This window comes from Ambystoma mexicanum, chromosome 11 (genome assembly GCF_040938575.1).
Source record: "Ambystoma mexicanum isolate Mex_15411 chromosome 11, UKY_AmexF1_1, whole genome shotgun sequence".
NCBI lineage: Eukaryota > Metazoa > Chordata > Amphibia > Caudata > Ambystomatidae > Ambystoma > Ambystoma mexicanum.
In genome coordinates this window covers 1,273,205,412-1,273,219,892 of record NC_090934.1, presented here as the reverse complement: position 1 = coordinate 1,273,219,892, position 14,481 = coordinate 1,273,205,412, and the positions used below count along the sequence as shown (strand labels likewise).

Sequence of the window (14,481 nt, the reverse complement as noted above, 5' to 3'; positions counted from 1 at the left end):
CGATGAGGAACGACCCTTCTGTGCATTGCAATATAATCAGGAAATGATCAGGGCCATTTCCCGGAGAGACCACCTAGTGTCTGGCACTCACTGCCACAACTCATTTGGATTCACACATTTTATGTATTCAATACATTTGTTAAAAAAACGTATACACTCAACCTAACACATCAGACATCACACATGTATAAAGACACCGGAATGAGGTGGCCAACAACTCATTCCGTTCACCCTCATTCAACACAGTAACAGTTTTTAATGTGTCGCCCCCTTCCCATGAGGGACAATCTGAATGCACAAAGTGTTATATTGTGTAGAAAGAGGGTGCAGAGAATGAGTTGTTGGCCATCTCACCCTGTGTCTATGTACATGTGTGATGTCTTATGTGTTAGGTTGAGTGTATATGTTTTTACCACATGTATTGAATACATAGAGAAGAATTTATTTTTGGAACCAAAAGAGTTATGGGAGTGAGTGACACACATTGGGTGATCTCTCTGGGAAATGTCCCTGATCATTTCTTGATTATATTGGTATGACCACCTGGGAGATCGGGGAATGAGCCAGGTCCCCCTTAATAGTAATTGTCTTCTGTGCATTTTGATATGATATGATATGGCAGTTATAACGCGCCTATACACACGTGCTTGCTATTTGTGCATACAGGGGGTATAATTGTGCTCCCTGTGAAGGTCCCAGGCACATGCTGGCACAGAGCGACTATCATGACCCCCATCTTTTGGGTGATTGTAGCACTACGGGAACTTTTGAGGCGGTGTTCAACCTCCTTATCATGTGCTATTTACCGCATGCGGTGTTACTGGACGGTAAAAATCGGCGTCATTGGAAATGCACCCTCTTGTTACCATTATTGACTGACTCCTTCTGAGCCTCCATTGTAACTGTTTACACTTGCATTACAGGGGAAGGATCGAGAGGCCTTTATCCTGCAGCTGCACCATCAGGCATCCATCCACCAGGTGATGCAAGGTGAGCCCTGGGTATCATGTGACCCATGCCTGTCCCCCTGGCTTGTGAAAAATGAATGCTCTGACATCAGCATGCCTCGAGCGCAGCCCGGGAGCGCTACATGAGCCCGCCGGTGCCAGCTTGCGTTGTCAGGGAGCCCAGAAGTGTGGGGGTGTGGGAGGAGCGCTTGACTGTCTGCTGTTGCTGAGCTGCCGGCTGCAAGAAAGGGAGACATTCCTCTCCGGGGATTCAAGAGCTCTCCAGCACTCTGAGGATGCTGATTTGAACATCCCACTCTTGTATTGACCGAGGGTCTCGCCAAGATGGATTTAGTTCCTTATTCTTCTCAACTTTTGGAGACTTTTCTTGCCAGGGGGCCTTTGCTTCAGCCTTTGTGGGACTACCTGCGGTTCAACTACTCGGACGCTTTGCGGTCACCTCTCTTCCCCGTGGTCCTGACCGTATCCTCCTATGCCGTCTTCTGTCTCCCGTACCTTGTCTTCAACATCATGGGCAGGAGGTGGCCTCTCGTCCACAAGTACAAAATCCAGCAGAACCGGAACCCAACGGCCGGCATGATCATGCACTGTCTCGGGGTGACGTTGTCCAATCACTTGTTCTTCATCTTTCCAGCCTCGGTGGCGCAGTGGTACTGGAGACCGCCGACGCCGCTCCCAGAAGATGCTCCGAGCATTCCAGAGATGGCGGCGGGGGTGGTAGGAAGCCTGTTGCTATTTGATTTCCAGTACTTCATCTGGCACTTCATCCATCACAAGAATCGCTGGCTCTACAAGACGTTTCACGCCCTCCACCACGACTACATCGCTCCATTTTCCTTGGCCACCCAATGCCTGGGAGGCTGGGAACTTATCACTGTTGGGTTCTGGACCACCGCCAATCCCATCCTTCTGCATTGCCACCTGCTCACCACTTGGGCTTTCATGCTCTTCCATGTCTACGTGTCGGTGGAGGACCACTGTGGCTATGACTTCCCTTGGACCACCTCGCGCCTGGTCCCGTTGGGCATCTACGGAGGACCCATCAAGCATGATGTGCACCATCAAAAGCCCATGAGCAACTACGCACCGCACTTCGCCCACTGGGACAAACTATTTGGGACGCATGCAGAGTTTGGACCAGCCAAGGGTTACCTAGAGCCCGTTACCCCCAACGGAACATGCCGCATCAGCCGTTGCATGGATTCTTTGTACGATGAGAGTGTCTCTCCAACAGAGCGAAATGCAGAGGAGAAGGACCGATGAGAGCTCACTTCCACATAAATGACATAGATTAGGACAGTAATAAAGGTAATGGGCGCTTCTGAAATAGTGCAGCAAAGGCACTGTGGACCTGTTTCATTAACTCTACTAACCTAGCCATTCAGCGCCTCGGATTTAATGCAGAATTGCAATGTTTGCACAGTGATCTAAGTGCATGCATAATGATTGCCTCCAGTGCAGGAAAATGCATGGCCAGTTTATTTGACCAAATTGATCACTTTCCTTAGCATTACCGGTTCTTGACCCTGCAGCTGTGGGAGAATTGATCGGAAAGTTGTTGCCGCTAAATGAATGACCAATGTAACTGTATCGCAGAAGTTGAACAGTGAATGACTATTGTTGTAAAGCAGAGAGCATGTTGTAAATATGATTGCACGTCTAAGCACGGTTACTGTCATATGTGTGTAGTATGATGCCGGGGTGCTCACTGCCAGTCAGCGAGGGCTGTGACATGTCCGTTTTTCTGTGTAACCATCGAACTAGGAAATTACCCTCTCTCAATGGTATCAGGTAATATTATCCCCACCAATAATATCGCCATATATATGGTCGTGGGGTGAGGCCATAGGCGATATTATTTGTGGGGATACTTTATGGGGTTAATGGGACCAGGGGTTGTGGGGGTGTCCCCCGCTCCATTAAAAAAATGACAGGCGTTGCAGGGGTGTCCCCTGCAGGTTCCATGGCTTAATATGGTCGCAAAAAATATGGCGATATTCTTGTATGGCGATATTTTTGCAGGGATATTAACACATGGAACCCTCTCAACATGTTCAGATGAATTGTATGCAACATTTTAATAATCGATATACACTGTGAGGACCCCACCCCTGGCTGGACTCAGCCATCGAGGACGGGCAGTGGGTTGGCATGGTTTAGCATTTGCGTGTGTTATCTCGCTGGGAGTGGGTGCAAGTGTTTGTGAGGGTTTGGTGTGCCGGGTGCCATGCAGGTGCATGATTTCTCGGACCTTTTAGTAGGAGGTTATTGGGTTTGGAAATGCAGTGATGAGCGTGAGGGTTGAGATGAGATTGCTGCACCCCTGCACGCGTTCCGGTTAAAGATACGAGAAAACGCTAATCCTTTTGTCACCAGACAAGCTTGAAAGCATATAGAATGCTTGCAAGTGCACCTGTCTTTGATCAACTTTCTAAATGGATGAAAGTGACATTCACCTCCTTGCCCCCAGGATGTTTTCGGCACAGCTATACCTACCACCTGGGTATGCAATGAAGCAACTATCATAACTTTGGAATAAAAACATTGTGTCACCAGAGGGCCTTAATCACTGTTAAAGGCCTGATATTTCACTCCCAACTTTCTCCCTCAATGATTGGTGTCTCCATTGGCCAAGAGCCAAACACCTTCTCCAACTGTTTTGGTTTGTTTGTGTGTCCCATTATGATAGAATTACAGCCCTGTGTGCGAGGCTGTAACAGATGTTACTGTCCTTTACCTTATGTGCCCTCGGTCTCACCTCGAGCCCGGAATTCAAGTGGCCTGATCAGTGGCGTACCGAGTATGGGGGAAGCTTGCCCCCCTCCGCCCCCCCCACCAGTGGCTCTTTTAATAGCCAGACCGGGACATTTGGCAGAGGGACACCTTTCCCGTTCAGCACTGAAATGACAGGTTGGGTCCTGCGATCTGCAGGCCCTCTCATCAGGATGACATGTGTCCTACTTTTGCTTCGGGCTGCCTGTCAGGGCGCCTGCGGGACCCACCTTGTGGTTTCAGCCTCTGCAGGGCTCACACTAAGTTCGGCCTCTGGACAACAGAGGCTCTCCCAGGGACCTGACACGTTGTTCTGTATCAACATAGCATTACAATGGGAGCCATTAGACATTGATGGGAGGGTGGAGGGACTATTAGATGGGACTTTGGGTCGCATTATGACTTTGCTGGTGCGGTAATAACGTGCCAGTAATTCCGTTTACCAGCACGTTACCGCACCAGCAAAGTGCAAGCTTGCTGGTGGAGCACCTGATTTACCTGCAGCTTAGAGCTGAAGGTAAGTCAGGGGCCTTACCAGCAAAAGTCGCCTTTAATAACGGTGCTGGTAATACCGGCAAATCCCCCCACGGAGTGCAATCGGGCTCCATGCAATGGGGATGTACAAGCGTTGCCAGCACTCGTAATCCAGTGGACAGATTGCTGGTAATGATAATACAGTTTGGTGGTATTTGGGCAGATTAACCGCTCAGGTACCGTCAAACTTGTAAGGGGGCCTTTTGCCCCTTAGGAACTGTAAATGGGGCTGATCAGAAGTGAAAGGGGTGCATAATGCTGCATGCTTTACGAAATAATGCTTTAAAACCCAAGGGGGATTTGTTAGGCTCACATTAATCTGCATGATCCTATTGGGACTTTTGCATGCAGGATGGGGAGAATAAAACTAAAGCCATACTCTCTTTGCTCAACACATGTATATAGTGTGGAAAGGCTAGTTTATTATGCAATGTGGTTTGCTTAAATAAAGCATTAAGCACATAAAAATACAAAGCACGTCCGTAATAAATAACTATATCTACTAAACCTGTGAAGATGTGTTCAGTTCCTTAAATTGTCCAAATGAAAGTGTGTGATCCTGGGCAGATCATTTATTCACACTGGCTTATCTGCAGCTCCGTAAGTGATTCACTTGATAGTTTATGTTAATATATCAATACTATTATTAAAAAAAGTTGAATGGCTGTAGAGTTTCTCCATATATAATAATAGTGTCATCTTTTCATTTTGCACCACAAAGTTATCTGCCAATTGGCTTACTTATGGCACCTTACTCTAAAGTCATTTCTATGGCGCCTCCAAGTATCAAACACTGCTGATGCTCCTTGCAATGTCATTTTCTGTGAAGTCACTTGTTGGTGCAATCCATAGACAAATTAGGAGGCCTGCATGTATTTTCCCCCACAGAACCTGGACAGAGCTGTAATAGTTGAGTTTTCAGCATCTGTAATGGTATTGCAGTTTTTTTTGTTTTGTTATGTGCATTTGTTAAAATGCCATCTGCCACTTATATTAGCAACACGTTGATTGGGCAGGGGGGCGAGGGTGGAATGAGAGCGTATGGAAATGGTATCGCGCGCACTGCATTTGGGGAAAGAAGTAGCAGTACTTTTCCCGTGTCTCCCCCACACCTCAATCCTCTTGCAATGTTAGATGCTCCCCTACCCTGCGGCTGATGGCAACTGCCTTAATGGCGCACAACGTGACATGACGCATGACGGCTGAGGCAGCGCGTGCACATCTTCCCGTTTTCCCGCCCACTGGTGACGCTGATGCTCGGTGGTCTGATGTCTCAGCCGGCATCTGCTGTTGTCCACTAATGAGCCGTCTGTATTCGGGTCAGTTAGTCTTTGTTGCCACCAACCCGATTTCTTTTTTGTGCCTCTCCTAATAATACTCAGTATCTGTGTCTCAAGCTTTACCTTTTTAGGGGTCCAAAAGACTCCCCAGAAATAGTGTTATCTCGACAGAACTGGAAGTGAAAATGTATTTGTGGCCAGTGGCGCAGACCAGGTTTTAGCCCCTACCCCGACATTCTGGGTTGTGATGACTTGACCTGGCTGACCTACAGAGCCGCAGCAGAACAGTACACAGACACTAAAGGCACGGCAATTACTGATGTCAAATATTTCATTGTTAGCACCTGCGTTCATAGGCCTGCATTTGTAGGCAATTGAAATCGTGACGAGGTGTTAGTGCTGGCATGTCAGGGGAGTGATTGGAAGGGTAAGAGGATGGGGGAGAGGAGACCGCTCATTCTCAGAACAGTTCTTAAGTGTGTTGTTTCAGAAGTGAAGGAGAGAGTTAACTGCTAGTAACATTGAAGCTGCACTAGAATAACCTCATTAGAATGTGTATAGATGTTGCATGCACGCCTCTCGCCACAGTCTCCGAAATTAGCCCCTCTCCCAACATTGGAAAAGCTAGACCCCCAATCCCCCACCCCGAAATGTTAGCCCAGTTGCCCCCTGCATGTGGCCAAGGAGGGGACACCATCCGTGAACACGGCTCTTCTGAGCGGGCACGGAATAGGCTTTTTAGAAGCCAGGAATTGGCCGAGAGTAACCCCGCCAGTACAAAGCAGAGCCAGCCTTTAAATGGAGAGCTGTCGCCTTTCTCACGCCTCTAAAAAAAAAGTTTAGAAGGGCCAGTGCGAAAACATTCTTTATTTTCTTTTTACGCACGTTGTTGTGTTACACGACGCTGGATGCGGGCTAGGGCTACTTCTAAGCACTGTGTTTGTTGCTAAGCAACTGAGAGACCCAGCCAAAAAAAGTATATTACAGTTCAGCATAAATGATATAGTTTAAAAGAAAGGGCTGGCAGTCAGGGCTGCTTCGAGGTGATGTAGTGGTCCGTGTACAATGTTGTGAAATGGAGTGGACGTGGGGTTAGGGACGAGATAAATGGTGCATACAGCTCAGCCGCTTTTCCTAATTTGCAATTAATTCACTGAGCTCCTCGTGGCACCTCAATTAGCTGCCCCGCTGAGCTGAGTGGTCCATCAGAGCTCCTGCACAGCACTGCACTGAGTACCTATAGTTCATCTAACACAGCTCCTGTAGGCATTGCACTGAGTACCTATAGTTATTCTAACAGAGTTCCTGTGCAGTCACCCAACAGAGTTCCCGTAGGCACTGTACTGCGTTCCTATAGTCATCCAACGGAGTGCCTACGCAGTCACCCAACAGAGCTCCTGCAGGCACTGCATTGAGTTCCTACAGTTCACCCAACAGAGCTCCGGTAGGCACTGCACAGAGTTCCTACAGTTCATCTAACAGAGCTCCCGTAGGCACTGCACAGAGTTCATGCAGTTCATCTAACAGAGATCCTGTAGGCACTGCACTGAGTTCCTATAGTCACCCAACATTAGCTCCTGTAGGCACTGCACTGAGTTCCTATAGTTCATCTAACAGAGTTCCTGCAGTCACCCAGCAGAGTTCCCGTAGGCACTGCACTGAGTTCCTATAATCATCCAACAGAGTTCCTGCGCAGTCACCCAACAGAGCTCCTTCAGGCACTGCATTGAGTTCCTACAGTTCACCCAACAGAGCTCCTGTAGGCACTGCACATAATTCCTACAGTTCATCTAACAGAGCTCCTGTAGGCACTGAACGGAGTTCCTGCAGTTCATCTAACACAGCTCCTGTAGGCACTTCACTGAGTTCCTATAGTCACCCAACATTAGCTCCTGTAGGCACTGCACTGAGTTCCTATAGTTCATCTAACAGAGTTCCTGCAGTCACCCAGCAGAGTTCCCGTAGGCACTGCACCGAGTTCCTATAGTCATCCAACAGAGTTCCTGCAGTCACCCAGCAGAGTTCCTGTAGGCACTGCACTGAGTTCCTATAATCATCCAACAGAGTTCCTGCGCAGTCACCCAACAGAGCTCCTGCAGGCACTGCATTGAGTTCCTACAGTTCACCCAACAGAGCTCCTGTAGGCACTGCACATATTTCCTGCAGTTCATCTAACACAGCTCCTGTAGGCACTTCACTGAGTTACTATATTCACCCAACAGAGCTCCTACAGGCACTGCATTGAGTTCCTACAGTTCATCCAACACAGCTCCTGTAGGCACTGCACAGAGTTCCTACAGTTTATCTAACAGAGCTCCTGTAGGCACTGCACTGAGTTCCTATAGTCACCCAACAGAGCCCCTGCAGGCACTGCATTGAGTTCCTACAGTTCATCCAACACAGCTCCTGTAGGCACTGCACAGAGTTCCTACAGTGTATCTAACAGAGCTCCTGTAGGCACTGCACTGAGTTTCTATAGTCACCCAACAGAGCCCCTGCAGGCACTGCATTGAGTTCCTACAGTCCATCTAACAGAGCTCCTGTAGGCACTGCACGGAGTTCCTGCAGTTCATCTAACACAGCTCCTGTAGGCACTTCACTGAGTTACTATATTCACCCAACAGAGCTCCTACAGGCACTGCATTGAGTTCCTACAGTTCATCCAACACAGCTCCTGTAGGCACTGCACAGAGTTCCTACAGTTTATCTAACAGAGCTCCTGTAGGCACTGCACTGAGTTCCTATAGTCACCCAACAGAGCCCCTGCAGGCACTGCATTGAGTTCCTACAGTTCATCCAACACAGCTCCTGTAGGCACTGCACAGAGTTCCTACAGTGTATCTAACAGAGCTCCTGTAGGCACTGCACTGAGTTTCTATAGTCACCCAACAGAGCCCCTGCAGGCACTGCATTGAGTTCCTACAGTCCATCTAACAGAGCTCCTGTAGGCACTGCACGGAGTTCCTGCAGTTCATCTAACAGAGCTCCTGTAGGCACTTCACTGAGTTCCTATAGTCACCCAACAGAGCTCCTGCAGGCACTGCACTGCGTTCCTACAGTTTATCTAACAGAGTTCCTGTGGGCACCGCACTGAGTTCCTATAATCACCCAACAGAGCTCATGCAGGCACTGACCTGAGTTCCTACAGTTCCTCTAACAGAGCTCCTGTAGTCACTGCACTGAGATCCTATAGTCACCCAACATAGCTCCTGCAGGCCCTGCATTGAGTTCCTACAGTTCATCTAACAGAGCTCCGGAAGGCACTGCACGGAGTTCCTACAGTTCATCTAACAGAGCTCCTGTAGGCACTGCACGGAGTTCCTGCAGTTCATCTAACAGAGCTCCTGCAGGCACTGCATTGAGTTCCTACAGTTCATCTAACAGAGCTCCTGTAGGCACTGCACTGAGTTCCTATAGTTCATCTAACAGAGTTCCTGCAGTCACCCAGCAAAGTTCCCGTAGGCACTGCACTGAGTTCCTATAGTCATAAAACAGAGTTCCTGCAGTCACCCAGCAGAGTTCCCGTAGGCACTGCACTGAGTTCCTATAATCATTCAAAAGAGTTCCTGCGCAGTCACCCAACAGAGCTCCTGCAGGCACTGCATTGAGTTCCTACAGTTCACCCAACAGAGCTCCTGTGGGCACTGCACAGAATTCCTACAGTTCATCTAACAGAACTCCTGGAGGCACTGCACAGAGTTCCTGCAGTTCATCTAACACAGCTCCTGTAGGAACTTCACTGAGTTCCTATAGTCACCCAACATAGCTCCTGCAGGCCCTGCATTGAGTTCCTACAGTTCATCTAACAGAGCTCCGGAAGGCACTGCACGGAGTTCCTACAGTTCATCTAACAGAGCTCCTGTAGGCACTGCACTGAGTTTCTATAGTCACCCAACAGAGCCCCTGCAGGCACTGCATTGAGTTCCTACAGTCCATCTAACAGAGCTCCTGTAGGCACTGCACGGAGTTCTTGCAGTTCATCTAACAGAGCTCCTGTAGGCACTTCACTTGAGTTCCTATAGTCACCCAACAGAGCTCCTGCAGGCACTGCACTGCGTTCCTACAGTTTATCTAACAGAGTTCCTGTGGGCACTGCACTGAGTTCCTATAATCACCCAACAGAGCTCATGCAGGCACTGCACTGAGTTCCTACAGTTCCTCTAACAGAGCTCCTGTAGGCACTGCACTGAGATCCCATAGTCACCCAACATAGCTCCTGCAGGCCCTGCATTGAGTTCCTACAGTTCATCTAACAGAGCTCCGGAAGGCACTGCACGGAGTTCCTACAGTTCATCTAACAGAGCTCCTGTAGGCACTGCACAGAGTTCCTGCAGTTCATCTAACAGAGCTCCTGCAGGCACTGCATTGAGTTCCTACAGTTCATCTAACAGAGCTCCTGTAGGCACTGCACTGAGTTCCTATAGTTCATCTAACAGAGTTCCTGCAGTCACCCAGCAAAGTTCCCGTAGGCACTGAACTGAGTTCCTATAGTCATAAAACAGAGTTCCTGCAGTCACCCAGCAGAGTTCCCGTAGGCACTGCACTGAGTTCCTATAATCATTCAAAAGAGTTCCTGCGCAGTCACCCAACAGAGCTCCTGCAGGCACTGCATTGAGTTCCTACAGTTCACCCAACAGAGCTCCTGTGGGCACTGCACAGAATTCCTACAGTTCATCTAACAGAACTCCTGTAGGCACTGCACAGAGTTCCTGCAGTTCATCTAACACAGCTCCTGTAGGCACTTCACTGAGTTCCTATAGTCACCCAACAGAGCTCCTACAGGCACTGCATTGAGTTCCTACAGTTCATCCAACACAGCTCCTGTAGGCACTGCACAGAGTTCCTACAGTTTATCTAACAGAGCTCCTGTAGTCACTGCACTGAGTTCCTATAGTCACCCAACAGAGCTCCTACAGGCACTGCATTGAGTTCCTACAGTTCATCCAAAACAGCTCCTGTAGGCACTGCACTGAGTTCCTATAGTCACCCAACATGGCTCCTGTAGGCACTGCATTGAGTTCCTACAGTTCATCTAACAGAGCTCCTGTAGGCACTGCACTCAATTCCTATAGTCATCCAACAGAGTTCCCGCAGGCACTGCACGGAGTACCTCCTAGGGCCATCAACAGAGCTCCTGCAGGCACTGCACTGAGTTCCTATAGTCATCCAGGATTTCTGCAGGACTGCACTGGGTACCTAGGGCCATCAACAGAGCTCCTGCAGGCACTGACCTGAGTTCCTAAAGTCATCTAACAGAGCTCCTGTTACTATAGTAATCAAATAGAGCTCCTGCAGGCACTGCACTGAGTTCCTATAGTCACCCAACAGAGATCTTGCAGGCACTGCTCTGAGTTCCTACAGTTCATTTAACAGAGCTCCCGTAGGCACTGCACTGAGTTCCTATAATCATCCAACAGAGTTCCTGTAGTCACCCAACATAGCTCCTGCAGGCACTGCATAGATATCCCACAGTTCATTTAAAAGAGCTCCTGCAGGCACTGCATTGCGTCCCTACAGTTCATCTAACAGAGCTCCTGTAGGCACTGCACCGAGTTCATATAGTCATCCAGCCTAGTTCCTGCAGGCACTGCACTGAGTACCTATGGCCATCAACTGAGCTCCTGCAGGCACTGCACTGAGATCCTACAGTCACCCAACAGAGCTCCTGCAGGCACTGCACCGAGTTCCTGCAGTCACCCAACAGAGCTTCTGCAGGCACTGCACCGAGTTCATATAGTCATCCAACAGAGTTGCTGCAGGCACTGCACTGAGTACCTACGGCCATCAACAGAGCTCCTACAGGCACTGCACTGAGTTCATACAGTTAATCTAACAGGGCTCCCGTAGGCACTGCACTGAGTTCCTGCAGTCACCCAACAGAGTTCTTGCAAGCACTGCACTGAGTTCCTAAAGTCATTTAACAGAGATCCTGTTCCTATAGTCATCCAACAGAGTTCCTGTAGTCACCCAACATAGCTCCTGCAGGCACTGCATTGAGTTCCAACAGTTCATCCAACAGAGCTCCTGCAGGCACTGCATTGCGTTCCTACAGTTCATCTAACAGCTCCTGCAGGCACTGCAATGAGTTCCTGTAGTCATCCACCAGACCTCCTGAAGGTACTGCACTGAGTTCCTACAGTCCCCCAAGAGAGCTCCTGTAGGCACTGCACTGAGTTTCTATAGTCATCCAACATACCTCCTGAAGGCACTGCACCGAGTTCCTACAGTCCCCCAACAGAGCTCCTGTAGGCACTGCACTGAGTTTCTATAGTCACCCAACATAGCTCCTGCAGGCACTGCACTGAGTTCCTATAGTCATCCAACAGAGTTCCCGCAGGCACTGCACGGAGTACCTCCCAGGGCCATCACCAGAGCTCCTGCAGGCATTGCACTGAGTTCCTATAGTCATCCAACAGAGTTTCTGCAGGGACTGCACTGGATACCTAGGGCCATCAACAGAGCTCCAGCAGGCACTGTACTGAGTTCTCATCCAACAGAGATCCTGCAGGCACTGCACCGAGTTCCTGCAGTGACGCAACAGAGTTCCTGCAGGCACTGTACTGACTTCCTAAAGTCATTCAATAGAGCTCCCGTTCCTATATTCATCCAGCAAAGCTCCCGTAGGCACTGCACTGAGTTCCTATGGTCATCCAACAGAGTTCCTGTAGTCACCCAACATGCAGGCACTGCATTGAGTTCCAATAGTTCATCTAACAGAGCTCCTGCAGGCACTGCATTGCATTCCTACAGTTCATCTAACAGCTCCTGCAGGCACTGCACCGAGTTCCTGTAGTCACCCACCAGACCTCCTGAAGGCACTGCACTGAGTTCCTACAGTCCCCCAACAGAGCTCCTGCAGGCACTGCACTGAGTTCCTACAGTGCATCTAACAGAGCTCCTGTAGGCAGTGCATTGAGTTCCAACAGTCATCCAAAAGAGTTCCCACAGCCACCCAACATAGCTCCTGCAGGCACTGCATTGCGTCCCTACAGTTCATTTAACAGAGCTCCCGTAGGCACTGCACCGAGTTCATATAGTCATCCAACAGAGTTCCTGCAGGCACTGCACTGAGTACCTAGGTCCATCAACAGAGCTCCTGCAGGCACTGCACTGAGTTCCTATAGTCATCCAACAGAGTTCCCGCAGGCACTGCACTGAGTACCTACGGCCATCAACAGAGCTCCTACAGGCACTGCACTGAGTTCATACAGTTAATCTAACAGGGCTCCTGTAGGCACTGCACTGAGTTCCTGCAGTCACCCAACAGAGTTCTTGCAAGCACTGCACTGAGTTCCTAAAGTCATTTAACAGAGATCCTGTTCCTATAGTCATCCAACAGAATTCCTGTAGTCACCCAACATAGCTCCTGCAGGCACTGCATTGAGTTCCAACAGTTCATCCAACAGAGCTCCTGCAGGCACTGCATTGCGTTCCTACAGTTCATCTAACAGCTCCTGCAGGCACTGCAATGAGTTTCTATAGTCACCCATAATACCTTCTGAAGGCACTGCACTGAGTTCCTACAGTCCCCCAACAGAGCTCCTGTAGGCACTGCACTGAGTTTCTATAGTCACCCAACATAGCTCCTGCAGGCACTGCACTGAGTTCCTATAGTCATCCAACAGAGTTCCCGCAGGCACTGCACGGAGTACCTCCCAGGGCCATCACCAGAGCTCCTGCAGGCATTGCACTGAGTTCCTATAGTCATCCAACAGAGTTTCTGCAGGGACTGCACTGGGTACCTAGGGCCATCAACAGAGCTCCAGCAGGCACTGTACTGAGTTCTCATCCAACAGAGATCCTGCAGTGACGCAACAGAGTTCCTGCAGGCACTTTACTGACTTCCTAAAGTCATTCAATAGAGCTCCCGTTCCTATATTCATCCAGCAAAGCTCCCGTAGGCACTGCACTGAGTTCCTATGGTCATCCAACAGAGTTCCTGTAGTCACCCAACATGCAGGCACTGCATTGAGTTCCAATAGTTCATCTAACAGAGCTCTTGCAGGCACTGCATTGCATTCCTACAGTTCATCTAACAGCTCCTGCAGGCACTGCACCGAGTTCCTGTAGTCACCCACCAGACCTCCTGAAGGCACTGCACTGAGTTCCTACAGTCCCCCAACAGAGCTCTTGCAGGCACTGCACTGAGTTCCTACAGTGCATCTAACAGAGCTCCTGTAGGCAGTGCATTGAGTTCCAACAGTCATCCAAAAGAATTCCTACAGCCACCCAACATAGCTCCTGCAGGCACTGCATTGCGTCCCTACAGTTCATTTAACAGAGCTCCCGTAGGCACTGCACCGAGTTCATATAGTCATCCAACAGAGTTCCTGCAGGCACTGCACTGAGTACCTAGGTCCATCAACAGAGCTCCTGCAGGGACTGCACTGAGTTCATACGGCCATCAACAGAGCTCCTACAGGCACTGCACTGAGTTCATACAGTTAATCTAACAGGGCTCCCGTAGGCACTGCACTGAGTTCCTGCAGTCACCCAACAGAGTTCTTGCAAGCACTGCACTGAGTACCTAAAGTCATTTAACAGAGATCCTGTTCCTATAGTCATCCAACAGAGTTCCTGTAGTCACCCAACATAGCTCCTGCAGGCACTGCATTGAGTTCCAACAGTTCATCCAACAGAGCTCCTGCAGGCACTGCATTGCGTTCCTACAGTTCATCTAACAGCTCCTGCAGGCACTGCACCGAGTTCATATAGTCATCCAACAGAGTTCCTGCAGGCACTGCACTGAGTACCTAGGTCCATCAACAGAGCTCCTGCAGGCACTGCACTGAGTTCCTATAGTCATCCAACAGAGTTCCTGCAGGCACTGCACTGAGTACCTAGGGCCACCAACAGAGCTCCTGCAGGCACTGAACTGGGTTCCTAAGGTCATCTAACACAGCTACTGTTCCTATAGTGATCAAACA

The 14,481-nt window shown here is 49.5% G+C and overlaps 1 protein-coding gene across 1 annotated transcript; it reads left to right on the top strand.

The window, feature by feature from the left end:
- Positions 1–907: 907 nt before the first annotated feature.
- On the top strand, positions 908–4,781 carry LOC138504323 (cholesterol 25-hydroxylase-like protein 1, member 2). The gene has a single exon (XM_069624741.1). The coding sequence runs from the start codon at positions 1,293–1,295 to the stop codon at positions 2,229–2,231; it is 939 nt and encodes a 312-aa protein (XP_069480842.1). The 5' UTR covers positions 908–1,292; the 3' UTR covers positions 2,232–4,781.
- Positions 4,782–14,481: the final 9,700 nt, after the last annotated feature.

What these genes read in the sequence shown, in the direction of transcription:
- LOC138504323 (XM_069624741.1), top strand. Translation starts at nt 1,293, where the DNA reads ATGGATTTAGTTCCTTATTCTTCTCAACTTTTGGAGACTTTTCTTGCC.